Source organism: Tympanuchus pallidicinctus, unplaced genomic scaffold, assembly GCF_026119805.1.
Source record: "Tympanuchus pallidicinctus isolate F22 unplaced genomic scaffold, pur_lepc_1.0 scaffold28, whole genome shotgun sequence".
Lineage (NCBI taxonomy): Eukaryota > Metazoa > Chordata > Aves > Galliformes > Phasianidae > Tympanuchus > Tympanuchus pallidicinctus.
This window is the reverse complement of record NW_026294745.1, coordinates 781,550-809,524: the sequence shown is the minus strand read 5'-3', so window position 1 is coordinate 809,524 and position 27,975 is coordinate 781,550. Positions and strand designations below refer to the sequence as shown.

At 49.0% G+C, this 27,975-nt stretch overlaps 1 protein-coding gene across 4 annotated transcripts; it reads right to left on the bottom strand.

Annotated features, from left to right (window-relative positions):
• Nucleotides 1–968: 968 nt before the first annotated feature.
• On the bottom strand, nucleotides 969–27,807 carry SSH1 (slingshot protein phosphatase 1). Of its 4 annotated transcripts, none has more exons than XM_052691078.1 (15): nucleotides 27,634–27,807; nucleotides 24,865–24,905; nucleotides 14,735–14,838; nucleotides 13,267–13,331; nucleotides 12,559–12,680; nucleotides 10,446–10,514; nucleotides 10,063–10,128; nucleotides 8,629–8,823; nucleotides 8,281–8,374; nucleotides 7,192–7,320; nucleotides 6,287–6,333; nucleotides 5,279–5,425; nucleotides 4,370–4,570; nucleotides 2,861–3,476; nucleotides 969–2,458 (listed from the first exon to the last, which is right to left on the bottom strand). In XM_052691078.1, the coding sequence occupies exons 1-15, from the start codon at nucleotides 27,697–27,699 to the stop codon at nucleotides 1,181–1,183; spliced, it is 3,240 nt and encodes a 1,079-aa protein (XP_052547038.1). In that variant the 5' UTR covers nucleotides 27,700–27,807; the 3' UTR covers nucleotides 969–1,180. The 4 variants fall into 4 exon arrangements, with proteins under 4 accessions (XP_052547038.1, XP_052547041.1, XP_052547039.1 ...); XM_052691081.1 differs by lacking the exons at nucleotides 24,865–24,905; nucleotides 27,634–27,807 and adding exons at nucleotides 16,262–16,403; nucleotides 17,257–17,298; XM_052691079.1 differs by lacking the exons at nucleotides 24,865–24,905; nucleotides 27,634–27,807 and adding an exon at nucleotides 17,257–17,373.
• Between the last annotated feature and the right edge of the window lie 168 nt (nucleotides 27,808–27,975).

Genomic DNA, 27,975 nt, shown 5'->3' with positions numbered 1-27,975 from the left:
ACAGTTCACAGTCCTGCTTTTCCCTCACCTCAATGAGAGGATCGTTAAGAATGGCTTTGATGGGGCTCTACAGGATTTTAGAGGTTTGGGGCTCACTCTCAGCCTGGGAGTTCCAAGAGCATCTGTTTGCCATCTCAGCCCTGTGAGCTCTGGTCTGACCCCAGCCTGCTCCACACTGCAAATGGAATGCAGGCAGCCGGGCAGCCAGGCGCTGCCCTTCCCCACCAGGTAGGGAATAACTTCACTGTCCTGTGTGCCACCAGCAGCCCAAAAAGGGTCCCCACGACACCAACACAGCATCACACATTGAGAATCACTACGGTGCATGGCCACTCACTGGTTGGTCATCATCACTGAGACATCACAAACCAAGACAACAGCAAAAAACACCCAAAGGGCACAGCACCTCTCCAGCTGAGCACGATGAACCTTCCACAGCAACACAACCTGGATGCACTCCATCACCAACAGGAGACGACGACGATTCACGTGGTCATGCAGCAAAGGTCAACGCCAACGGATCACAGTCGGTACGAACACAGCTTCACACTCCTTCACTTGACATTACAGCAAGAGCACACAGTGCAGGACAGCCCAGCACTGCTCCTCCAGGAGATCACAGCTAACAGTAAGGGAACGCCTTCAGATAACAGTCAGCATGGTGGGAAAAGCCTTTAAAAACCCAAACAAGCCACAATTACAAGTTGGCAGGAACAGAGGTAGCGTTCGTGTCACTGCTTTAAAGGTTTTCCCACAATTGCTTGTTTTAGGAGACATTTCAGTTAAAAAAAAAATTTAAAAAATGAAGTAATGACTAATTGTTTTGCTGAGACTCTCAATTCAGCATTTTATACAGGTAGATGGAAGTATCTATCCATATACAAAATGCATTATTATACTTGGCAAACATATGAGAAACAGCATCCTGCAGGACAACAGGCGGATTCACACACACGGTCCTCTTCTAAGCCATGCAAAACATTTTATTTTTCCCTCGTGCCATCCATGACCCAATTACTTTTTTCTCCCCACTTAAGAGTACAAGGAAGGGAAGAAGAGGTGGCATCAGATGATGGGTGCAAGTCAGATGATTGGTGCAGTGAATAAATGCCTTAGAAAAATAACAAAGAAAAAAAACCAACAACAAATATCCAGCCCCCCGCTCCCCGCACAGAAGGCATCAACTTTTGCCAAGCCAAAGCGGAGTCTTCATGTTCCCAAGTGCCGGCTTGGCTGACATCTTGGAGCCAACATCTGCGCCCCTTGGGGCAGAGGGTGGCTCACAGAGCCCGGAAGACTCGCTGGAAACGGCCTCCCTGGAGCCCGTGATGGTCGACACGTCCACGTCGCTGGACAGGTCCTCGGAAGACAGGTTAAGACACCCCAGCTTGGCAAGAGAGTTGGACCTCTTCAGAGGGGAAGAGACAGTCAAGCCGGCCAGCCGCAGCCGGGTCTCGATCTCCTGAGTCCGCTGCTTCACCAGGCCTGGCTTGCCACGCACACTGTGGATGCTGTCACTGCTGGAGCTGCGCGTCAGATTGGAGCTGCGGGAGGACGAGGGGGTGTAGCAGATGGTCTTCAGGAAGTCCTTGGTGAAGCTGCTGGTGTGTTCCAGCCTGCACAGCATGGGGATGGAGGCTTTCTGAGAGGTCCCCCCATCCAGCACGCGTTTGACCTCCAGCTTCTCCAGGTCGCTTTCAGCATCTCCGGGTTCAGGTGGTGAAGGCCTCAGGAGGGGCACGAGGCCGGGATGCGGAACCAGCTCCTCGCCTTCCTCTGCGATGCTGGGCTCCGTCCTGCCCAGGGCGCTCTCTCGGAGCAGCACTGAGGTGTCTGAGGGCAGGCTCCTCAGCCGCTCCAGCTCTTTGGTGTGCTTCCTGACCAAGCCTGCCTTCTGCAACTGAATAAGGGACTCCTGATGCTGCATCAAGTAACTGTTAGCACTTGGCTTTTCCAAGTCTTTACTGAACAAGTACTTTGGATCCTTGGTAGGTTTGCTATCTTTTCTGGTCAGAGACTCTTCTTTCACCACTTCTGTGCTAAGCAGGCTCTTGTCACAGTGCGAGTTTCTCCTGGGCTGCAGTGTTCTGACAGGGATTTCTGGTGTATCTTTTCCTTTTTCTGAAAAGCCACACTGGTGAGCAACCATTGATTTGCAAGCACCGGCTTCCAAAGCACCGCCTCCTGCCGACAGAGGAAGCAGTGCCTCAGTATTTCTAGTCCCAATTCCCTCCTCCATGCGTGCCCTGCTGAGAAGGTGCTCCCCCAATGGGGGGAGGTGGGAGAGGAGGGCTGGCTGTGTGCAGATGGTGGAGCTGCGGTGTGCAGAGCTGGAGTTCAGCTTCTCACACTGTTCCCCAAAAGAGTCCGGAGCCAGGCTGCCCGAGGAGTACATGCAGTCAGCACAGGACTGGTAGGAAGGCTTGACTTTACTGAGGATCCCAAACACAGCATCATGCTGCAAGAAAGAAAACAAGGACAAATCAATGGGCACAGAACAGTGAGAGGCAAAGGTCATGAGATCTACGCAGCTTTGAAAGGCAGCCCGCTGCCCTGTCTCTTCATGCCCTGCAGCAGGAACAAGAACTCCCAGTGGAAGGACACCTACCGTCTCAAGTGATGGTCAAGCAAGCAAGCTGCCCAGAGCAGTTTACAGTGCACTGATGTGCGTGCTCTGTCTGGCATCTATATCCATAGCTTGGGCAAGCAAAGCCATGTTCAGAAGCACTTTGAAAAGGAAGAAGCTCATCATGGAACAGAAGACTTTATCCAAGTCAAATGGGACTGCGCTATGAAGATGAGTAGTTCTGCTTGCAGTAGTCAGCCATGCTAATCACCTACACATCAGATCCATACGCACCTCAAAATCCTCTGGGCAACTCCTTTTGCTGTTGTTGTTATTCAAGTTCTCCCTATTAAGCCTGCTCTCCTCCTTGTGCATGGACAACCGCCGCTTCCACTTCTCCACCGGGTTTTCCTCCCTGATACCATCCTCCCCTGCTTCCACGGCGCCCAGCACCATCCTCGCCTTCCGAGGGCTGAACTCTCGTTTCTTCTTCACCTCCTTGTCACAGAAGCTGCTCAGCTCTGCCAGAGGCTCTGCTGGCTCCAGGCCTTTGGCCATCTCCGGAGGCACAGCTGGAGGCTGCCTCGCCAGCGAGGCCGCACGCTCTGTGAGCGCATCCCGTTCCAGCTGCTCCACGTGGCAAAAGCTCCCCCTGTCCCCAGGCACCTTGTTCTCCAGCAGCGTGTCCGAGAGGCGGCGGAAGCAGTAATTGAAGCCCACGGGCAGCTCGGTGCCTGCTCGGTTGTCCAGGTACGCTGACTGCGATGGGGTGTCCAGGTCAGCCAGCCGGTTTTCAAGGTCGATGTCCAAGCTCTCAAGTAAGAAGTCAGCTGACCCTGCGGTGCCATCTGTGCTCTGGGGGAGGTTGCTCTCTGCCTGCTGCTTCCACAGCTTGTTGTGGCGTTGCTTGCTGGAGGAAGGACAGAGATATAAGTGAGCACAGAGGAGCAGCTGCTGATGGCAAGCTGAAAGCGCTCAGCTCCAGGAGCGTCCCTCCCTCTCTATGCACAGAGCAGATTCACAACTCAGAACAGAATGATTGGCAGGTCCAGCCCCACCAGGGCAAAGCCATCCTGAGCACTGAAGGAGTTTGCCCACTGCACCTGCTCCAGCATCTCTTTGGCCCAGCAGACTCATAGCATGGCCCTGCACTGCAAACATGATGGGAACAGAGACTTCTGCCAGCATCAAATGCTCTGAACCAACATCTCTGCACGTTTCATGGCACAGCTTTTGCTGAACCAGAGTGGAAAATTTTCCTTCTCTACCTCAGCTAGAGCAGAGGCCAAGTGGAGTGTGGAGCATACAGAAACCCTTATTAGATACCACAGCCTTTGCAACGACAAAGCCTCATGATTGGCATGGTCACCCAGAACGCTCCAACACTGCCCAAGCTCAGTTCTGCCTCATAAAACAAGAACAATGTTTTGCTGAACAGCCTGGCTGCTGAGAAACACCAACACAAGCACAGAGAAACACTCAATGAATTACACCAGAGCTGAAGACAGCTAATTTCCATCTGGGATGGGCTGGCAGAGAAAAGGTTTAGAAAAGTGCAGTTAGCCCAGGCTCCTGCTTCTGCCCTTCCAAAGAGCCCCCCTGCACGGTGGTGTGGCCTTCAGACTGCAGCACCACACACGCTGTCACTGTCTTTGTTGTGTTCATTGCAAGAAGGGTTGATTGCCTGAACAGAAATCCCTGGACCTCAGTGTTTGCTGATATACTGAAACTCTAAAGGTGCTGCCAACAGTGAGGTCCTTTGATTTCCTGCAGATCACCTTCCCATTCATTCTGTCACCTTACCTTGCATCTAAAATGCCTTCATACTCCAGAAGCTGTCTCATGAAGCCTGCATTTGGCCTTGCAATGCTGCGTTTCTGCTTCACGTAATTATAGGCCTTTTCCAGTGACCAGCCAAACTCTTTCATTGCATAAGCTATCACAGTGGACGCAGACCGGCTCACGCCCATTTTGCAGTGCACCAGGCACTTGGAGTGATTCTTCCTGAAGAAAGATCAAGAAAACACCTCTCTAATCTTTCTGCTTATCCTATGTGGTGTTGACATTTTAAATGGTGGAGGGGCAGTACTTTGTCCTGCTAACCACTCTAGCACCACAGCTCTGTAGGTCATGAATGTTTTAGACCAAGATGCCCACGAGAAGAATTCTCCTCCAGAAAAGGCAGGAGGTGGGAAGGCCAGTCTCAGCCATGCTGTCACATCAGAGGCCACCACGAAGCCTCCCACCCACTTGCCCAATGCTTTGGGCACAAGGATAAGCAGCAGCAGCCTGCATGTGACAGCAGCAGGGTGTGATGGGCTCTGCAACCATCTCTTGGGCTCATTCAACAAGGACACACGTTGGAATATTTCCAGAACATCTCAAGTAGAGGAAATGCTCTCGTTTCCTTTTAGAAGCAAAACAAAATAATTACTATTATTTAAAAAAAAAAAAAAACCAAAACCCATGGGTTAGAAATGGGTTAAAACCAGCACAGGAAGACACAAAGTACACGGAAGCTCCAGGGACACAGAACTCCTGGCAGGAGATGTAACACAAAGCCCAGCTGCCACCTCCAGCTGCAGAGCTGGCTGGAGCACGTGGGGCAGTGTCACCTCCTCCAGACCTCAGGCAGCTTCTGCTGTGGCTTGGATTGGATGCACTCTGCTTGGACGCACTCTCACATCAAGCCACGTCCCCCAGCCCACTTACTTGGCCTTGTTTATGAAATGATACGCCTCGTTCCAGTGAGCCAGGAGGTCAGTCGTCTCCTCATCATACACCCGGATGTTGTGATAAGCAAACAAGCCAGGGAAAAAGTTATCAATTTCCCTGGTCACGTTCAAAATGTAGTCGATGCTGCGGAGAACAAAAAGAAAAATAGAGTTGAACTGCCACGGCCAGGAAAAGGAAACTGATGCACGTTGTGAATCTCCTGATTCCTGCCAAGCACTACAGCAGGGTTTACGGTGTCTCTAGGGAGAATGAAGGCCCGTATTGATTTACTATTTCATATCATTCAGATAAATCAAGGCTGCAGGATATTTGTTTCAGTTTGCCCAGCTTTGACTTCTAGGCACCGCATGTCAAGATGCCCTCATCATAGATCAGAAGCACTGACACGCTGGTTGATCCACTTGCTCAAAGATGTTCAGACATCTGTTCCCAAGGATTCCAAATTAAACATTTTTAGTCATGCTGTTGAGCAACAATTTTCAGTTTCTCACATCAGAGGTGGTGCATGCCTTGGGAAAACAGCAAATATTATACATAAAATTCTCACTCATCTAAAAAGCCTGAAAATAAATCAAGCCAAGAAGTGGTGTGGTGATGACAGTGTGGTGAAAGACAGCCCTGCAGCTGCCTGTCTGGGCAGGTGAGGTGGGGATTGCTCATCCACAGCAAATTCTGCTCCATTTAGATGGAGTTTTTCCTGAACGCTGCACTGTAACATTCGCTCTTCTGCAGCCTGCAGGAATTTACACCTGACATCTGCTTCATACCTGGCTGCTACACACTGGGAGGGTGGTTAAGAGGTCTTGCAGTTTTGTTATTCCCACTTCATATGTGAATATGTGATGGAAACAAGACAGGAAAGCTTTCCTGCCCGAAGTCTTGATATCAGTTACCCACATTGCTGGGAACTCTTCCCTACCATCTACAAATGCCACATGGCATCTCAAGAGACCTGACTCACAGCCTGGAATGTTCAGTACTCACCCTGAGCCCTGCAGCTCCTCCAGGTTAGAGGCATTCCACTCCGACCCCTGCAACAGTCGCACAGATAAAACATCTTTCAAAGGAGCTTCCCCATTTCTAAGATTCTGAACTGCCCCAGTCTCAGCACTACTCCTCAGCTGCCAACTGTAATATTGCTAATGGTTTCTAAAGAGCACAATTAGTACCACCAGCTTCAGACTGTTGTGAAGAACCGTCAGATGCTGCCTGAATCATTCTAGCAGCCAGACCAGGCTTATCCTAACAGCCTCGAATTCAGGCATAAGGAAGTTCCTCTGAAATCAGAAGAACTGTGGATAAAAAGTAGTAAGGGCTGTACAGCAAGAAATCCTGTAAGATGCAAGAGTCAGGGGTAAGTTCAATCCCAGATCACTGTGCCCTGGCCATTCTGGACTTTTAACCACTGTGATCATAAGTACATATATATATATGAGGAGCATGAGGCAAATCCTGAAAGTTCTAGAGGTGGCTACACTGGATCTCACTGTATCCACATAACAGAAAGCTAAATTGGATTTTAAAAAGCAGGATTTGCCCTCAGACATCAGCACTTCCTCTGACTCTCTCCAGGAAAAAAAAAACCAGAAGTGACCCCAGCATAACAGGCACAAATGTGCTCATCTCAAGCAAGTCTTTGTTCCAGATGGCAGCGTCTGGTTTTGCCTGGAGTTCCATCTAGTGGCAAAACATTACATAGAATACACATCTTTCTTTGCTTCTGCTTAAAGTTGAAGGGCACAGCACCTTCATCCAGCCTTCCTCTTCATACAGCTTTGGCCACGCACGCAGAACTTGATACCAAATGCAGATCCCCACAGCCCAGTGACCCATCAGGTCACTCCCACTGAGCCTTCAGCTCTGCTAGAGCTCCCAACAGGGCAACTCACCAGATACAAGTGATCAAAAATCAGAGAGGGTTTGTCCATCTGACCCAGGATAAGCAGCATTTCATTGTCTATGAATTCCTTGAATTCTTTCAAGTTGCAATTCATGTGTTTTTCCAGCTCATTCCGGATCTGCAGAGCAGAAAACAAAGGATGCCACCTAGAATCGTCTCTGTTCAATAGCAACATTTACTGGCACTCTTTCACAAAGCACTTTTTATGTACTTCATTAAAGACAGCAGGAGGGATTCAGGCTTTTGGAGACAAAGAATCTCACTACGTGGCATCTTAGGCCCCCATGTTTGAGATCTGTGAAGAAGACTTCAGATAACATCCAAGTAAAACACACATATATCATGCACCTCCTTCCAAAAAATAACTTGAGATGAACAAGACCCAGGAGAGCAACTAACAAACATGAAACTCAAAACCCAAACCTACACAGAACTATTGCCATTTGCTCCGAGTACATCTGCACTGTGTCCCTGTGGGACAGATCCAAACTCGTTTTAGCCTTGACTTGTGACTCTTCATCCATAGACACAGCAGCAAGGTCTCACCAGTAAGTCTCTCTGACATTGCTCAGGAACAAAGAAAACAGAATCTTAAAGTGAAGCCAACAAGGAGAAAGGAAAGCACTGCTTCTTAGCACACTCTGTGTCCAAAAACAAGTGAAGATCAGCATGCTCCTCTAGAACAGCCATGTGTACTCACAGCTGGGAGGACACAAAGCCACTAACTGCAACTTTTGAGGGAGCTATCTTTGCTTACAGCACCATGAGGAATAAGTGGCTCCAAATTCACTGCTTGGACATGCCCTTAAGTGCTGCAAGTTGGAATGCAGTATCACCTCTGATGCCACTCTGGCTTGTTACTAAGATCTTGAAAAACGTGCTCCAACCTTGGCATTACTCTGTTTTACAACTAGGGAAAGAGGTGCAGCAAACCCAAAAAGCAGAACCTTTGAGGATCAGTTGGCAATACACTCAAAAGTCAATGGCACCTCATCATACAATGTCTCTTTGTCAGTATAACATTCTCTGGAAAAGGAGTCTAGCAGGAAGAATAATGAGGAGAAGTTTTTCTATTTACCTCCTTGGAAGTCACATTTTCCAGGTCTTTGCTCATCATGATGCTCCGGAGCTTGGCTTTAATCAGGCGTTCTGTCCGTTCCCTTTCAGTTGGCCTGGAAAGGAAGAGGGAGAGGATGTCTCCAAACCAGCAGTAAACACTGCTGAGACAATGCAACAGACACACAGCACAGAGCACTGGTGGGAAGGACTTGCATTGAAAGCATCTCGACCAGGAAAATGGAAGAGAAACATTTGAAGGCATTTAAAGTAGAGAAAGGAAATGAACTGCCAGAAGAACAAAAGAAACAAAAAAGGGGATTTCTCTTGTGAACCAAGTCAACTTTTCATAATAAAACTGAGAACTGACTTGTCAACAAACAGAGCTGGAGAGTCGGGGCGGGTGGACTCCAGGTCCTGCATGGCATTCCACTCATTGATGCAGCTCTGGTCAGAGCTGATGCAGCTTTCATAGTACGTGGCCCAGACCAAGGCCATCCCACCTGGGAAGTAGTTGTACCTTCTGGCAACCTCACAGGCTTTATGGAGGATTTGTAGAGCAGACCTGCAGGATTGGGAACAAAATTGTGCAGGCATAAATACACACACATCAGGATTAAGAGATTTTCATAGAAGACTTTTGGCACTGTGTTGCAGTCACTTTCTGAGAGCTGCAGCTTTACTGTATCAGAGTTCAGAGGAGCATCTTGAAGGTTTTCTTAAGAGCCCATCTGAGATGGAGGCTCACATCTCCTCATCAATTGGCAAGCACGAGGCACAGCCACTCCGGGACCTAATCATTAGCTAACTTGTAAAGTCAGACCAAAGGAAAACAAAAGAACATGGACAATTTTCAAACCACCTTCAGCAAGGAATCAAATACATATTTACAGCATTCTTGGCCCCGACACGCTCCAGGGACAGGACCCAGATTGGGTCATTTGTTTTTGTAAATCTTAGCATTACTTTTTCTTTCCTCCCTTCCCTCCTCCATTATTTTTTTTTTAAGGCCCTGCTCTGCTCTGAAGATGTCACTGTAGTGAACATATTAACCACATCTAAGGCTGCCAACAGGAGGGGCTGAGTTCAAAAAAATGACAGGATCAAGTTTGGTTTGTTTCTGTACCAAACCATCCCTGACATTCTCTACACCTTTATCTTGTCCCTACCAGCTATGACAAGCACAGGAGTTTCCTGAGGCTCCACAAAGAACTCAAGGAGAGGCATCTGCTCTGTTTGGGGCAGGATAAAGCCTCTTCAAGAAGGCATTTGCTGGCACAGCTGCTGCTGATTCAATCGTCTCTGCTTCAGCGTTTTGGAATCCCTGCACATGGGAGGGGTGACAGGAGCTGAAAGGTGAGCATGATTGCGGAGTGGCACAGAAAGTTTCCATGCAGAAGCAGCCCCAGCCTGGCCCCAGGAATGGGGCAGAGTTGGAAATGCCATCAATTTGGCAATGGGTCACAAGACTCCCTCATACTAGGGAGGTTATGCATGGAGAGGAAAGACCGGCTTGGCACCCTGATGAATTCACACTGGGCTTTCATGTCCATACATCTCATCAGTGCCATTTCCCATTGCCCTCATGTCACAGAGCACACAGCTGCAGCAGAAGATGCTGGCTTTGGATCAGTGCTCCCAGAGCCCCTTTAAACATTGCTGCCAGCTGACACAGGGAAGCAGCATCTCTGCTGCAGCTCGCTGAATATCAGCTATGGAAAACGCTAAAATGCAATTTGTTTGTTGCTAATTTATTCATAGAAATTACAGCCTCTTTCTCAATAAAGCTAATTAGCACACATACCACATGGCTTGCACCGACACTGGCTTGAAGATGTGCATTCTCCCAGCAGTGCTCACACTGAAGCCACTAAGAGAGAAGGGGGGAAAAAGTCACAAACTGCACTTCTCTGCTCTCAGGCCGCTGCGAGTCAGCTCTAGGAGCACCCACAATCAAAAGGAATAAGGGATGAGAATTTCCATCACCCATTTTCCATTATCCCCCCAAAGAAAAGCAACAAGTGGACACTTGCCATACAGCACCAGCAATGGGAGCTCCCTGAATTAAAGGACTGCAGCCATGAATCTGAAATTGGGACTTAATTTGTATGGTGACAGAGCATCCCTCCCACAGCAGCCCCAGAAGGGAAGGCCACTCACATCCATGCTTTCAATGGGGATTCTTACCCATCGCCATCAAGATGGATCTTAGTATCACTCCACAGACGAAGAACCATTCCTATAGTGCAGCTTTTACTGGAAGAGAAATGTTATGGATGTTAAATATAGGCCACAATGCAGTCATGCCAATATCCTCAATTATTAATAGTCTTTAATTTTTAAAATCCTCTAGCCTTGCTTTAGTAATTCCTCATATCATCTTCAGCTATTTAATGCGTAGCACATAAGGAGATGGACAACTACAGTGTAAAGGTCTTCTCTGATACCAACTGGAGAACCAACAGCACAGAATCAAGAGTCAGAACCACCATAGCTGCCAGAATGCACTGCAGTATTTGTCTCATCACCTCTCCTCCTCTCTCACCTTCATAAGCTCAGTGCAAGGAACATCCCTAACAGGACAGAAGAGCAGGATATAATCTCTGAAAGCAGAGATTCAGCTTTCAGCAAATGCTGGCAGATGCTTTCCTTTCTGCCCTTTGCAGAGAGGATCCTGGGGGCCTTTCAAAGGTTTGTGTGCTTGGTTCTCACTTCATCGCTTTGGCTGATAGAAAAGAAAAAAAAGCATTTTATGGCTGTACCTAACCCAGAAGAACACTTCTATTTCAAAGATGCAATTTGGCAAGGAAACTACTATAATTGGGGGCCAGCAACTTTCAACCACTAAATAATTCAGTTGCTGAGATATTAAAGTTTTAAAGGAAATCAGGACGCATCCAACAACCAGCAGCAAGAACTCAGGACTGTTTTGGTTTCTTTTATTCTATTATTTTTAAAGCCTTCAGCCACTGCCTATAGTGAATCAAATGCTATTACAAAGCCAGTCTGAACTCACACATAGACAACATACACTCTCGAGCTCTGTGAGAAAGTTTCTTATTAAGCACACATACAAGGAATAAAGCCCACAAAAGCCCGATCAGCCCAACTCTCAGCAGCCAGCACACTCACAGCTGAGAAGTGCCATTTCAGCCTCATCATGGAGCCTTGGAGTCCCTCAACGAGTCATTAATGCCAACAGACTTCTTTATGCATGACACTTTCCCTTAATTAACAAATCCCTCCGTTTTCAGAGGCAACTGAATGAACCAGCAGAACCTCGCAGTTGGGATGGATGTGCCATTACTTTTCCATCTCTCCTCTTGTTTCACACCAATCACCTCCAGGAGGAAATCACTGGATGGTCACCTTGGATTTGGAGAAGACAAGGCCAATGCTGCCTGCTGTTGCAGATGTGCCAGGAAGGAATATAATGTTGGAATTTCCTCCCTAACACCAACAGCAGTAATTTAGAGCAGACACAGAAGCAGCACCAAAGCCAAGTCAATAATCTCCTTAGGAAGGCACTGCTAGGAGTTCACCAACAGTACTCAGCAGTGCAAAAGCTCTCCCTTCCCACTTCAATCCACAGAGGTTTAACCAGACAAAAACACAAAGCCCCACTGGCTGTGTCAGCTCAGCATGGCAGCATGCTCAATCTACCCAGGGAACAGAAACAAATCTGGAAGTCTGCCTTCTAACTCTAGCTCTGCCAAAGCAGCCTCACCTATTCCAGCCAAGAGCTGTTCTTGGTTTCCTCACCTACAACTGGAATTATGCGAGAAGGTCTGCAGCAACGTTTTATTTTCATTTCAAAACATTCTGTGCTCTTATCAGTCAGACAAAAGGAACAGCTCATTACTAACACATTTGTTTGTTGGTTTTGGAGGTACTTCTGCACTATTGTTGTTGATACTATTTGGCAACTAACCTACCTGAAACAGCTCCATTGCATCATGCCACGAACAGACTTGAAGTCTGATGGAGCAAATAAGTTCCACTTCAGGAAACATTTCCACAGAAGCATTTTGTTGTGAGGAGAAAGCAAGCTACCACAAATGAGTTAGATACCACAGCCCTCCAGATGGATTACAAGTGAATGCTTTGCCCACAGCTGCATAGAGTGCCTAGAGATTCTAAGGAGACTGAAAGTTCTCTGGAACAAAAAGCGCTCTCACAACGGTCAGAAGAATTAACAACTATGTCTCTTCTTTTGCTGGAGTACATGAAAATTAACTGCTTGGGGACAGTTGTTGACAAGCTTTCCAGAGAAGGCAGCCTGCCTTTGCCCTAGACATACCTCTCCTTGCTGGAAAAATCCACACCCAGCAAAATATTCTCCTCCGTGTCCTGCCTCCCGTTGCTGTACACAACCACCATGTACCGCACTCTGTCCGTCCATACGCTTTCCAAACGGACAGCCTAGGAACAACAACAAAAAGACATCAAGCCCTGCACACCAGCTTTTGGATAATCTGCACTTCCATTGCTGCCTAATATTTTACAGGTGTAATTGTGCCTCAAAGCTTTATTCAGCTGCAGGATGAGAGACAATGGGAGAGGTAGTCCCTCATCCAAGCAAGGCCAGTTTGTCTTGGAATCAGGAGAGGATTAGAGATAAGAGCAGTCCAGATGACCTGTCCCACGCTGCAGAAGCATTACCAAATACCATCTGAAGGTTTCCTCTGAAGATGTTCAACTTGAAAGCAGGTAGAAGTACTGATTGTGCACTAAGCTGGAGAACCTCAGAGGCTCTTCCACACTGACAAGCCTTCACTGAAACATTCTATCTAGCCATTCTAGATAGGTAATTAACACAGATTCAACTCGTAACCTGGATATAAGGATCAGCCCCAAAGTTGCATACGGGGAAGCATGGTGGGGCTGGCAACCAAGTGCAGCAGTCTGAAGCTAACCATGAATTTGCCAATGCTTTCTGTGACCCTGTAGAGATCTGGTTCAAACTCCTCCAACAGAAAGAAGGGCAGGAAAATGCACCTGTTCTTACCAGTTTGATTCTATCCTCACAGCGAAGGAGGTTGATCATCACCTGGAGGTGCTGGGGCAAATCACCTGCAGTGAGAGCAGAGACAACATCAGAAAAGGTCATCTGAACATAAGCAGCTTCTGAGGAGGAAGGGCTGCAGGAGTGGCTCTATTCAGGTGATGCATCCCTTCTGCAACAAATAAAGATCTGCTCATGCAACTACTCCAAAGCAGTGGGTATATTTCTGCTCAGCAAAAGGAACAAAGAATCTACAAGAAAACAAACCAAGTTCACATCTAATAACTTGGTAACACACTCATAACTTTCCATAAAAGATAAAATTCTTTCTGTAGGATGTTTGCTGGGTATACCAAATTGCTGACAATTGAAGAAACCCAAAGCCACGCTTGGCATTCAAACAGCCTCTTTGTGCTTGGAGTGTTTACTAAGCAGCAGGCACACAGTACCACACTGTGCCTTTCCCACATGCTTCTGCACTCAAAATGCCCTGATGAGCTTAATTCTTCTTGCCCCTTAACCACTTATTACAAAACCATCAATGACAGAAGGCATAAAAATACAGGATGAGTGGGATCCAACTTCCTTAAACCCCGTCTGCTTATCAGTCCTTACAGACCTTCACCACACAACTCTCCTCCCACCATTTTGGAACACTGGAGTGTGCCTGGAGGAAGGACAAGCTGTTCTCAAACCATGAGAAATGCCCACAGGCCAGATTTAGATTGGTTAACTGAAAAGGGGATTTCCTGAAACCAGAAAAGGGGGTGCAAGGAGATAAGAAAGGGGTGTTTGTCCAGAGGCTGAAATCCCACTGAAAGCGTACCTCACTTTTGAGAAGTAGCACTGAACAAAACCAGCAACAGGTGGTTTAAAAATAATAATAATAATAATAATAATAATAATAATAATAATAATAAAAAGAAAGATGCTGTCATATGAAGTCCCAAGCTTCAGACTGTGGGAGGCTGGGAGAGCACTCAGGAGCAACGGCCCTGACACACTGAATCAGGAGCTCAGTAACCACAGAAGGGGTGCTGGAGCCGTATGACTCAACCCATTGCATTTTCCTCCCCACAGGCCAAAGGTGAAGGCAAAGATCAAACTACTGAAGCAGAAACAAGTGACATTTCTTTACTGCAGGCTGCAGAAAATAGGGACACACATACAGCACAGACTCTGGCTTAGAGGGCTTTCCTGGCTACAGAATGCCACAATGTCTGCAGAGAATAAACTTCTGCTCCAGATACAATTCCAAGCGGATGACAAAAGTTTAAACAAAGACAAGATCACCATATGTTCCCATTCATGTCAAGTGGACTGAAAACCTGCTTTTCCCCAGCAGGTTGTACAAAACCCCCTGTGACAGAGGAGCCAACCACCACCACACCTGCTGTTGGGCTGCCAGTGTGGAGGAGAGGAGTGGGGAAGAAAGAGGGAAAGGAGCATCAGGCCATGCTTTAATCCATACCTGCATGTTTGTGAGGATGCTGGAGACTTCGCTGGCCCTGGGAGCTGTTTCCTTGTTGCAAGAAGAGGGCTGCTCCTTTCACCATGAAAAAGCTCTCGCTTAGGCTGGAAAACAAAGGACACAGGAAGTCAGCTCAAAGGAAACAGCAGCAAAACGTGTGCTCCAGTCAATGTGCCTGGAGAAGGAAGGACTTGTACTCATTAAAACACAGCAGGATTTGCCACAAGAAGCTGCTCCCAAAGGTAGATTCTGCCACTTGCAAGGCACGGGTCCAGGATTATTCATGAAGAATGGTGTCATTTTCCACCAACACTTTATTTCTTGGCCATAGCAGAATATGCTTGCCTGAGCTGTCATGGACTGAAAATATGACTTTATCACTTGATTATCAAATTCTGCAACTTAAAAACAGTAGAGGGTAAGAATTCCTACAGGCATAGACCTGTAAATAACTCCAGATCATCTCTTGAGTCAATCAGTCCCTATTAATTTCAGTTCTTGAGATTTCTTTGGAATGCAGAAACAAGAACACAGAGCTATAAATCACAGATTTACAGGGCAGGGAGGGAAGGTGAAAAACCTGCACAACACAGCAGAATGAAATGAAACTTCGGGGCGAAAAGCAACAGGCACAGCAGCAAAGGCATTTCTCTGCTGTGCTGAGACACAACTGACCTGGGAAACAGTGCTGATAAGAAGGGAGGTCACAGCGTAAGCACACACAAAGCTGCATTCCCAGATCAAATGAAACATGGCTAATGAGAAAGCCAATCAAAACCAGCAGTTAGAGCAAGGAGCAGCACAAGCCTAATTACACAGTCCTGTAATGCACTGCGAGCATTTCAGAAACAGACAAGGACAGAAGTGGTAAAGTTGGTGTTTCCCACAGGGCTGGAAATGAACATCTCCTAAGCCACGTTTTAGTTGCCACAGTAACTGCTTACCTTGCACTTCCTACCCCACTCCAAACATCAGGCAGGAGCATCACAAGAGACATTCCTTGCTACAGAGCCCAACTTTCTGCCATCCCACACTTCCCAACATAGACAGCTGTTTGTTACTGGCTGCTATCAACTAAATATAAAAGCTCCACTATGAGGCTGTGCGCCACCAGAGTTACTTATGCTACAGAAAATGATCCCATAGCAGCTGCTGCTCCCACTGCTCGTCTGTTCTGTGCTCTGTCCCTGAGGTCTTTGCCCCTGGCTAGCAGTGAGCAGTGTGGTAAAGAGCCATCAATTCAAGCCTTCCCAGCTCCTGCTCCAAGTCAGGTCTTCCCTCCCACAAAGACAGAGCCAAGGTTTGCAGTTGCTGCCTGAATTTACAGCTTTCTTCAAGGCGCAAAGCTGCCAGAAAAGTTGGACTGCGTTTACATTCGAGACTTCAGTCCCCCCTAAAAAGCAACCTAAATTCATAGCACAAGCTTCAGGCTCCCTCAGCCCCATCTCAGACCAACAAGCTGTCGGCAGGACAATCGCACTGCGATGAGAACAAAGCTCTCCCCATTTCTGCTCCCACAGCACTCACCCCTGGCTCACCGGGAGCTCCCAGCGATGGCCCCGCAGCCCTCACCACCAGCACCCACCAACAGCAAGAATCCCTGCAGGCAGGCACTTGGTCCATCCCATAAGCAAGGCAGGAAGAGCCCTGTTTCCTTCTTACTCCAGATCTAACAGGAAAGCATTAAAAAAAAAAAAAAAAAAGGACAGAAGTGACATCAAAGCTGCGACACCAACACAATGTATAGGATGTTCACTAGATTGCAGCCTCGTGCATACCCAGCTGGTTTATCAGCAAGAGGAAAGGAATGGTTAGATAACATGCAGCTCCTAATGCTCTCGTTCACAGCAGGCAGGAAACCTTCACAATAAGGCAGAACGTTCCCAGTCAGAGAGCTGTGCTGGGGGAGCAGAAGTGCCCGCAGGCAGAGGTTGACACACACTGCACACGTTTTGCCACCAGGTATTTATCTGCATGGCAATGAACTGAAGAAGTGATTGAGAGCAAAATTTCTGTTCTAGCTGAAAGTGTTCTAGCTTAAATGCTTGCGCCTCCATCTGCACGAAGCACAGTGCTGAGTAAGTCAGCTTGTGCTCCCCAGCACTGCAATTTCCCCCCAGCTGCTCTTGGATGCACCGGCTCAGTGCTGCACAACAGCCACCATGAGTTGTCCTGGAACACTGAAATGGTGAGGTTACCCAATGCTGACCCTTAACTCTGCTCCAGGAACACTTCGCCCTCAGCCACTCCATGCGAATCCTCTAATAGCTAACAAAATAAAAGTGAGAAAAAGGCATGACGTGACGTCCCATGACATCCCAACCCAGCGTTCCAGCACTCTGAAATCCTGCAATCCCAGTAAACATCCAAATTCCAGCTTTTTTTTTTTTTTTAAATCTCCCCAAAAGCCAAAAAAAAAGTCCCATCGTTACAGAGCCCCCAGCTCCCTCCCCAGCAGCAGTGCTAAATGCCTTAGCAAGCAGCGTTTGTTAGCGACATAAATACGAGTGGTTTATACATACTAATTTGGACTGGTTTTCTTTGAACAGCAGAAGCATTGTGCTGGCCCAAGAGTCAGGCAGAAGTCAGTAAATTCAAAAAGATTCATAACTAGCTGTAAAACTCACATCCTTTTGCTTCTAAACCCATACAAAAAGAAAAAGAAAAGAAAGAAAAGAAAAGGTCGGTCGTATATTCTGTGCAGAGCAATCGCATCTGTTGATGCTACCCAGGAACTGGATGACTTCTACAGAACACTGTGTCTTCCACTGATATCCTGGCTTGAAAAAGCACTTGTCCTAACATATCCTGATGAAAGAAGGCCTTTCAGGAGGGGAAAAAAACAGCTGAAGCTCGTCTAATCACTTCCCTCCTACAGACTGGTGCGAGCTGTTTGTTTCCTCCCCTTGCTCACAGAGCAATGCAGGGCAGGACGAGGTGAAAAGCACTGCACTGATGCTTACTTTCCATATTGCCCAGTGCCTTCCTGATCTTTACATTTAAAGCCCTGTAATAGAATGTCTGTGTGGCAAAGGCATCGCAGTCAGATCAGGACACTTCCTCGCTTACGGTGTGGCCATGTGCTGGTGTGCTGCTGAACAAGAACCTCTTTCAGGTGGTTTGCAATTCCTCTGTCAGGGACTGCCTGTAACCAAATTCAATGAGGACTGATTTCTTACCGATCCCTGGTTAATTCCTTCACCACAGTAACACCAGTCCCCCCAGAGGAAGAAGCAGCTTTCTGTTCCTTTTTCGCCCTGCCCCATTGGCACACACAGCACAACCCACCGATTTGCTGGATGCCCTCCCAGAAATCCCAACCAGCATCACTGTTTTCCAGCAGCCCCTTTTGGCTCTCAAAGAAACACTGAGCCCAGGGATTTTGCTGTGGCATGGGATCTGGGCGCTCCAGAAGGGCTGCACAGCATCTCCTTATCAAATGATCTCAGTGGAGCACATCAGCCCCTTAAGAGGGGTAAAACCTACACTTACAGGCACCTGGGAGCTCCAAGTGTCAGCAGAAGGATGCTGACAGAACAGCTGCATTTCTTTGCTGGCCATAAACCAGAGGTCCTGCTGTGCCTGGAGCTCTGCAAGGAGAGGATGGTTCTTGACTACAGCACCTCTTTGCTCTGTCCGCTGGCTCCACGCTGCTCAGCTTTAAAAGGAAATATTTCTTCCCCTTTGGGAAAGCTCCAGAAGAACGTGGCTGTAACGCACATCAATTACACTTCAAGTTGCTTCAGCACACAATAGGCAGTGGCTCATAATCATTTCAAAACACTGTTCCCCAAGTCTGCAAAGGCAAACAAGCAGTGCGCAGTCATTCTCCATCCTCAGCAGTGCCCACACTGCGTGCCCTGCAGGGTGCTGTGCTCCAGCAAAGCTCTGCAATGGAGCCTTGCTAGGCACAGGGCCATGCCATGCTCTCCTGTCACTAGATGTTTGTCAAATTAAGTCTCTTAATTTCTCCCTTGTTAACAGAATGACACACACAAGTGGCATGAGGGCAGAGGAAGGCATTAGTCCATTGGGGCTGAGCTGGAGCTCTCTGGGGACAAAGGCTGCTTCCAGGCTTCAGCAGCCACACCGAAATAACACCAGCTACACTGCAAAGGAGCACATCAAACAGAAAGGAAACTCTGGGAAGAGAAAGAGCAGGAAAAATCCCAACCCCACCACAGCAAAGGTTGTCCTACAACAAAGTAGAGATCTGTGACATGTTGATGAACTGACCTGAGATGGGAACTGCAGGCATCTAACCACCTCCTGACGTGCACTGCTGAGGCAGCTGCCTATAGGGTAACTAGGGAAAATGTTTGCTTTCTCAAATAGTATTTTATTACCCAAAAATGTGAGGCAGGAAGGTTCTTTCCATATTTGTGGCTACATTAGGGTGTGACTCTGATGGGTTATAAGAAGCCATCACTCTAAGCTGAAGACATGGAGTTGACCAAATATCAGACAAGGCGCTCCAAGAAGAAACCCAAATCATCAGAACCAAAAACATCAGCTGCAAATCGCAGCACAGCCCAGAGCTCATCCCCATCATCCCCACAGAGCCAGGGTATCCCGCATCCATCCCATCCAAGGAATGGTAAGGAAGGCAGAAGACTCAGCAGGGCTGGTGTTTTTAGGGCTGTGGAGACACAAGGAGTCTGAGCATGCATTGTTTGGCTGAAGGCGTGGGCCACATTCACAGCACAAGAATGCTGAGAAGGGCTGGAGACACTGCAGGCCATTCACAGCACCAGATACTAACTCTCCTCCGGCACAAAGAGGAAAAAGAAAAACGAAATCAATCTTGGAGCCCACAAAAGCTGATTTCCTAAGATAACTAGATTGCTTCCAGCCACTCCTGCTCACTCCATGCAGCCTTCAGTCCTGCTCTGTGAAGACAGTGGGGACAGGAGAGGACATGGCAGCTCCATCCCCACTCCATAGCTTTGTGCTACTCCTGCCCAGCTCCATCCCAGCACCATACTGGCACGGAGCAAGACCCAGATAACAGCTGGAGCCCTGCCTGAGAGAGGTGCAGGAAGAGGGAAGTGAACACAACTCCCCATTTCAGCAGAGACTTGTGCAAAATAAGTTAGCAGAACAGCTCCCAATGGCCTGGGGAGAGAAAATTTTAGGAATCCCTGGTACGTGACGGTGAAAGGCCAAATAAAACAGAGATTGTTTCACAAGGAAAAAAAAAAAAAATGAAATCCTTTTTGCACATCCATTAATTGCAGAGTTCCGAAAGGCACGGGGCTGAGCGCAGCATCCCCAGCTATGCAACGTGCTCTGAGCAAACTTCGAATGGCAGCAGGCATTTCTGAGATTCCCACTGGAAAATGAGGTCACTGTTGTCACAGCCGTAGGGCCAAACCCCCCCAGACCTCAACCCATCCAGCAGCTGCTTATTCCCCAAACGCTGGCTCCCTTCCCTTGCAATGACAAGTCCCAAAGCCCCGTGTTGTCCTACATGTTCTTTTCTGTTCTTTTTCCTTACAGTTCTGTTCTTCTTCCCATGCTAAAGCCATAGCTCTTCCAACCTAAGCCACTCTACGATATGATTCTACGAGGGCAGTGAGGCCTTCTTCCAACCCAAGCCACTCCATGATATGGTATGAGCCCTCCAGGAGCAGCTCCTGCCCAATTCCCATCCCATTCCCCAGGTGAGCTGCTGGAAATGGCCCCATCCTCCTATATACCTCCCCATCAGCTTATGGGCTGAAAACAACACGCTGTGTCATTAAGTCACCCCAGTTCACCCACTGGCAGCGTTTCCCAGAGACAAGGAACAAGTGGGAACTTTCCAGCCACACTGATGGAAAAGAAAAGGAAGGTGAAGAATGCTTCCATGGCTGGAGAACGCAGACCCCAAGCAAAGGTCAGCCAGGACACAGCCAGCAGCATGGGAAGCAGCAGTGGCACAGCAACCCACAAAACAGCTCCGCTGCTGCATTTCAGAATGACTCCAAAAAAGGCAGCACAGACCAGGGAGTACTTGACACATTGGTAACGTGTCAAAAGGAAATAAAATAAATCTTGATGGATCACGCAGGGCAAAAGAAGGGCAGGAAAAGTTCTAACCCAACACAGGCACCCCCTCTAGCGTTTGCTGCAGGCTGCCTTTACCCACCGAAGCCCAGGGACTGGGGTGAGCAGCACGGTTTTGGCAGGGAAAGATGAGTGCACAGGGGCTGAGTGCAGCCCTCAGGCCTTCCATCTGCCCTCTTCATGGGGCAGAGAGGCAAAGCAAGCTCTGCAGAGGGGCCCTTCTGATCCCACTCACAAGCACACGATGTGCTTTGCACTGTGAACCATTCATTTGAGGCCGCACTTATGCCTGCCATACTTTGCTTTTCAGAGTGCCATTAGAGAGCCTCCACATCACAGATCTGAGCACTGCGTGAACGTTGATGAAATAAAAACCTTTGTGCTTTTCACTGAAAGTGAAGCCATGCCTCTAAAGGTGTCCTGTCCATTTCACATCCTCCACAACCTCCCAAGGGCATTTGTCAGGCTGGCAACAGCCCCATTTGTATGAGAAATCCCTGACTTGCAGATCTTGGCAGCTGATTATCAAAGATTAAGGTATTTAAAAAAATCAGGAGGCATTTGAAACCAAAATATTTTTCTGACCCGGCTCTTAGTGCCTAAACAAACAGTAACCACATTGGCCTTTACAGGAAAAAAAAAAAGCATTCAGCATGCAGTCGGTTCCTTTGATAACAGGGCCAGAGGGTTTTTGCCAAACTGCTGAGGTTCTGGGGGGAGGAAAAAGAAAAAGAAAAAAAAAAAAAAAGGGAAAGAGATTTTTATATAATTTCTAAATCTTCTGATCACTGCATCTCCAAACCAGCAGCCTCCTGCTGTCCAAGCAAACTCATCCTGCTGCTCAGCATCGAGCCTGCAGTAGTTTCCTGGAAAGGCCAAATCCCAAAGAAGTGGGAGAGAAGTGCAAGCTTCCCCAGCTCGCCCTGATATCCTCACAAACCACTGCAGCATGGCGAGGCCCAACGATATCCCCACGGGCTCACATGGCCACACCTCAAGCCAGAAGCACCAGCAGGTCACCAGGCTGTCACTTTGCTGCTCCATTGTACAGAACAGGGCAGGATGCTGCAGCCCGGCCAGGATGTGATTCAGCGTCCTGTTTTGAACAGTGCACAAAGCCAGGAGCTTCTGCCCCAAGACCTCCCCTCAAACAACTGCCACGCAGCTGCTCCAGCCCCAGGTACCCCCAGCACCAAAGCACGGCTGCTCAGCTCCACGCCGTGCTGCCACGCACAGAAATCCCTGCAGGAGTTAAAGGTTAAAGCATTAATAAAAAATGGTTGTGCATTAAAATCCAAGATACAACAAAGCACAATAAGATCCTCCCAGTGCAACACGTGGCTCAGAGTTTCCCTAACCAAAGCAGCCACAGCATCAGGCAGAAGCCTGTTTCATTACAATGAATTTAACCTAATGAGCTCCTCCTAATGAGGCTGTTGGTGGATGCCAGCAGGACCACGCTCTGCAAGGAGCCTGCCTGTGGTGATCCTCCTCTTGCTGGGCTGCAAAGGATTGGGGTTGGGACTCATAAACCTGCAGGCTCCACCTAATTTCCCACTGAAACTGAGCTAATGCACACTCCTGTGTGCTTGACGTAACCTCGCCTTGGTTGAGATTTCTCAAGACCACGTGGGTGCTCTGCAGGAGAAAAAAGAATCAAGGCACAGCATCCCATGGCTGGGCAGCATTTGGGAAGGAGGATTGCAGCAGATGATGCAAAGAAGGAGCGGAGGCTGCTGGAACGCCTTTGGGAGGATTCCTAAGCACAGTAATGTCTCTAAAAATGCAGATAGTGAAACCTTTGGAGGAAAAGCTGAACATATTCCTTCTCTCTTTTTTAGGGTAAAAGCTTTTTCAGGGAGAAAACAGAAAGAAAGGCATTTTGGAATGACACAAACCATACAGGAACTCAGAGCAAAGAGAAGTAAATGTGGGACACAGACCCCCTCCTCCAAGAGTCAGAGAGAAAGCCTGATAGCTCACATCACCACATCCAAATGCACAGCCCAGAATGAAAATCCTCAAGTTTTTTGGACAGAATGAAAAGCCTCTGTTCGTGTGGAAGAAAAAGCTATGTCATAACTGAGCACATCCATTCTGTATCCATGAAATCCAGTCTGAGCTGGCAGCAGGTTGGACTCTTGTTTCCAACAACTCTTCCTTCTACCTATCAGGGCCTCTGAGGTCTGCAAAGCTGTGTGCTGGAATGCTGACCCCTGTGCTCAAGGCAGGTGTGACAAAGCACAGCTGACACCCAAGACTCCAGCAAGGTTGCTCCAGGATTTAAAATCCACCAAAACCATCCCAGCCCACTCCTAGGCTTATTTCAGAGGACCTGTTCTCTGCTGCTGCAGGAGCAGCATGATGAAGTTGAGCAATTCTGCCACCCCATGGGCACCGGGTAAAGTTTCAGGAAACTGATCCAGAGCAGCTCTAGCAGGAGGGGTGGGATTCATCCAACCCCTGCACAGAGGATGTGTCATCTATCACCAAAACTGCGTCTGCATCAGTGCCACAGATTTCCCACATGTCCTCAGTGCTGTTCCTCTGAGCATAGCAAAGGCTCAGCACCAGAGCTGACCCATTCTCCAGGTCTGTTTCACAACCTGGTTACCAGATTCTTAACCTGAAAACTGTATAGGAAAGAGCAGCCCAAGAGGCTGAAGGACAGGGGAAGCTGTTGGGATCTCAGTTTAACATCACTTTTCAATGACGTGCAGAAAAGCATTTGGATTTTAAGCTCAGCCCCGTGCTGTCCATCCCCACTGGATCACTCTGGTCAAAGATGGATGCACACTTCTGGCTTGCAAAGTGGTCAGTCAAAGGTGGCCCTCAAATTCAGCCACTTCCCAGCCATCCCTCTGTGCTTCGCCATCAAGCTGACTTGTAATGTGAAGGAATAAAGTTGTATTTCTTCATTTGGTACAAATATCATTCACACAAGCAAAATATCAGCCTGCTATTTGTAGACTGTTACTATTCAAAACAATACAGAAGAAAGCACAAGGAGCATAAGGATGTGCTCATGATGTCAGTGGGTTCCTGCTTAAGTTCTTGTGTAATGAGGCCATAATCAAGCTGGGAACAAGACAAGGAATCCTGAATTTTGCTTTAACATCAGTTGCACCCACGTCACATCACCTCCTACCTTCCTCTCTGATTTCCCTTGCTGGATAATCACATTTCTGCTCTAACATCCACACACTGCACAACCCTGCTGGGTGCCACAGGATCCAACCCCAGCCAGCTCTGTCCTCGCTGCAGCCAATCCACCACCCTGCAGTAGAAAGCTGCCACCACAGTCCAGGTTTTACATCACTGCTGCAACACATCTCAAACCACACAATGGAATGGAAAGAACAAGAGCAGACTCAAAGCAGCAGCATTTGTGGCTTTGCTTTTCTCTCAAGTAGGAAGTCGTAACGAGAAGCACAAGCACTGTTGTGTTTTCACATTTTGCCTCTCAGATGGTGGTTGACAGGTTAGAAGGTTATCTACAGCAGTTGGTTTTAGAGTGAGCAACCCAGGTCATTACTCAGAGCCCCACCAGGTTGGTGTCCCACCAAACTACCTGTGTTGTTACTGCTCTCACAGTGTCTGCACAGTGTCACCAAGGGAAGCCTTGTCCTTTTCCAGCAGGGCATCTCAGCCTCCCCCTCCTCCTATAAGCAAAATCAGTACAATCCCCAGAACCCAGGAAGCAAAATTCCCTTATGGGATGGCTCTACATCCAGGAAAGCTCAGAGCTCTGCTCCCTTCCCTTCTCTACTCAGAGCTCCAGAGCAGCAGCAAAGAGAACTGCTGAGATAACAGCTAAGTGTTGTGACCAGAATTGATGAGCAATTTTCCAGTTTCTTCCCATCAGGAACAAAACAAACTCCCTCTTATGCTTTCAGTTCATTAAGCCCTTGCCTCAAACCCAAGCAGATAAGGTGAAGGCCATCTCCAGTGCAGAGCTCCCACAGGGCTGGCCATGAAAGGGGAACGAGAAGCCAGAACTTTGGGTGGGACTGGGACTCCAATGCATGGCACACAATTAATAACAGCAAAAACAATGCTTACAGCCAAACAGCTCTGCTTACCTCACATTTAATTTGCGCTCCTCATCACTGCCAGCCTCCAGCTGAGGGGAGAAAAGGAGACAGAGAAAGTTACACGCTGGTTGTTTCCATAGGACTAAAAGAATACATCCTTTAAAACCATCCCAACAACAGTGGGTGGTTGCACCCCATGTTTTTGCAGTGCTGGGGATAAAGGAGACGCACTCTGGCAATACATGCCTGCTGACAAAGGGGCTCATGGGGGCTTTAAGGCTATTAGGCCCTAATCCTGCAAGCTGGTCCTGCAGCGTGCACCACTCTGAAGCACAGCAACCTGTTCTGTGCACACAGGAGTGCTGGGTCTGCTTCCACCTCCCCACCAGCTCACAGACCAAATTCCGCATTAAAGAAAAACAGAGTTTTGGTTAATTGCATCCAGAGCTGACTGGAAGAAAAAAGCTCAAAGATCTCTCCTTTGCTTTGCTTCTGCATGACCAGAATGAGGGCCAGCAGCATCCCTCTGAAGGGCTGGCTGTGCTGGAGATCCAGGACCTTGTGGATTGTGTTGCAACAGGGAAACTTCTGCTCAGACCTGCAGGACACCAGAGCCTGGATAACTCAGAGCATGCTCTCCTGTGCCTGTGTCTCCCCATTAGCACCAGCAATGTTTTCTTATTTATTAACACTGCTTAAAACCCACATCAAACAGGGTCCTGGGAAGGGTTAGTTGTTTTCAGGTGGTTTCTCACGACTCAAAAACAAGCAAGTAGTTTCACGCCACACATTTAAGCTTAAAATTTTGAGAGTGTGCACATAGGGACCAGGTTGTTCTGCATCCTCCTCCTATTATGACTCAGGGATCAGAGTCTGCAACCTGCAAGAACCACACGACCACTCAGTCTGGGTACTGAAGTACAGCCATGGGGAGTAGAAAGAGGCACAGATCCCATCTCAAACAACCACAACGGACGACGATCTGGAGGAAAGCATACCAGCTCTATTTTTAGTTTGTTTACATGGCGTGGCCAGAGGCAGAGCCAGAGGCAGCCGCAGTGCTCACAGCACCCTGAGCCCCTTGCCCACGGCCCTGAGAGAGCTACAGGGTCCAGTGAGGTCACTGCTGTGTTTGTTTGGGTCAGTCACGTAGCAACAGGATGGAGAGCAACGTTTTTTTAAACAAGCAGGACTGCAAAATCCCAGATGAGGTTCAGCAGCAGAGCTGGGCCTGGAGCTGCTCTGAGCTCAGCTTTTGCAGCCACTGACTTGGTTTCAAGTCTACTTTCCTTGCTGCAGGAAAGAAACAATGGAAGAGAGAAGCAGCCCACAAAACAAGCACAGCATCTATCCACATTCTAAGGCATTACCCACAAGGGGTATGGAATGAGCAAGTGGGGCCAGAACACACATCGTGACACCACCACTGCTCTGATGGATCGCCCCTATGGATTTATGGCGTGTTACAACAGCGAGTCTCGTGAAGGCAGCAGCATCCATTTCCTACATTCCTTCAGGCTGAGGAGTTAAGAGAGGCTGCAGCAGCTTACTCACAATTAGCAAGAACATTTGGTCATCATTTTCCATTTTAAAAAGATCTATCTTCTGGTAATTAATCACCATACGCTAAAAACCCTGTGAATCCATCCCTTGGAGAAAGGGGAGAAATGAGGCACTTTTAGGGGGGATTTTCCTTTGAAATCTGCTACCAGGCTGAATTCTGACTGTTTGTAGCTCTGCAGGGCTGCATGCCAGGAGGGAACATTCACATGGGAGAGGGGACTCCTCCAAGGGCCACCAAGGCACAGCCAGGAAGCAAGCTTGGTGAAAAACTGGGGGCTGCATGGTTACCTCACCAAGAAACCACTAGTGGGCAGTGAGCTGCATGGCACGAAACCTAACCCAGGTGTGCATGGGCAGGGAGTGAGCAGCGCACCTGGACCTTTCCTCCCAGTTAAATCCAGCCCAATTGCACCAGCTGCACCTGGTGGTGGCCATCTGCAGAGACGGGATGGTTGGCAGGTTTTCATAGAATCATAAATGCCAGAAAAGGCCTCTGAGACCGCCAAGTCCAGGCCCAACCCACCCCTGCCAGGCCCACTAACCGTGACCCTCAGTGCAACATCTCCATGTTCCTTTAGCAGCTCCAGGGACAGTGACACCACCATGTCCCTGAGCAGCTGTGCCACTGCATCACCGCTCTTTTGTTTAATTTTCTCCCAGTATCCATCCTGACCCTCCCCTGGTGCAAACTGAGGCCACCACCTCTCATCCTACTGCTGTTACCTGCGAGTAGAGGCCGACCCCTCCCCACAACCTGCTGTTAGGAGTTGTAGGTAACCATAAGCTCTCCTCCCCTGAGCCTCTTCTCCTTCAGACCACAGTGCTTTGTCCCATTCCGCAGCTCTGAGCAGCAGGATCCATGCCAGAACCCAACACGCTCCTTCTGCAGGGCACAAGCACCATCCCCACATCCCTCAGCCAGGGCAGGGCTGCTCCGGGCCCCAACCACCGCACGGTGCTCATCGCCGCACAGCTAAACGGGGGCCAGCGGGCCCTGACAGGTGACAAATAGGATTGCGCACCTGCGGGGCCAAGGGCAGGGAGGAGAAGGATGGGGGGCGGGGGAAGAAACAGCTTTTTAGGGTCACCAAAGAGAAAGACGGGAGGAGGGGAGCGGCGGGGTGCAGCAGGCGGCAGCGGGAGAAGCAGAGCCAGCAGAGCGAACCGCCGCTCGGCGGGGCCGGGTGCATCCCAGGGACGGCCGGGCCCCGCGGAGGCCTCGTCCGAGGCCCACCCCACCCCTCCCCGCCTCACCTCGCTGGTGCTGGCCGAGGAGGCGGCGCTGGGGGTCGGCGAGCGCTGCAGCGTGACCAGCGCCATGGCGGGGGGGGGCGGACCGCGGCGACGAGGGCCCGGCTACAACGGCGGCTGCGGGGCTCCGGCCGCCTTCATCCCGCCTGGCGGCTGCGCAGCACCGGGCCCCGCCGGCGGCCGCCGCGCTGCGGGGAGGAGCGAGGGCTGAGGGGCGGGGAGAGGGCCCGACTGGGCGGGGCCGAGCGGGCCGGGAGCGAGAGAGGCCTGGGGCCGGGCGGGGCCTAGCGGGGGTAGGCCGCGGGCAGGGCGGGGCCTAGCGGGCTTCGAGGGGGGCAGGCCTGA

Coding starts and splice junctions, on each gene's coding strand:
- SSH1 (XM_052691078.1), bottom strand. CDS start 27,699: ATGGCGCTGGTCACGCTGCAGCGCTCGCCGACCCCCAGCGCCGCCTCC. Junction 8,375..8,628: donor CCAGCTCTGTTTGTTGACAA/GTCAGTTCTCAG, acceptor CTTCCTTTCCAG/GCCAACTGAAAGGGAACGGA. Junction 7,321..8,280: donor AAAATGTGACTTCCAAGGAG/GTAAATAGAAAA, acceptor TCTGCTCTGCAG/ATCCGGAATGAGCTGGAAAA.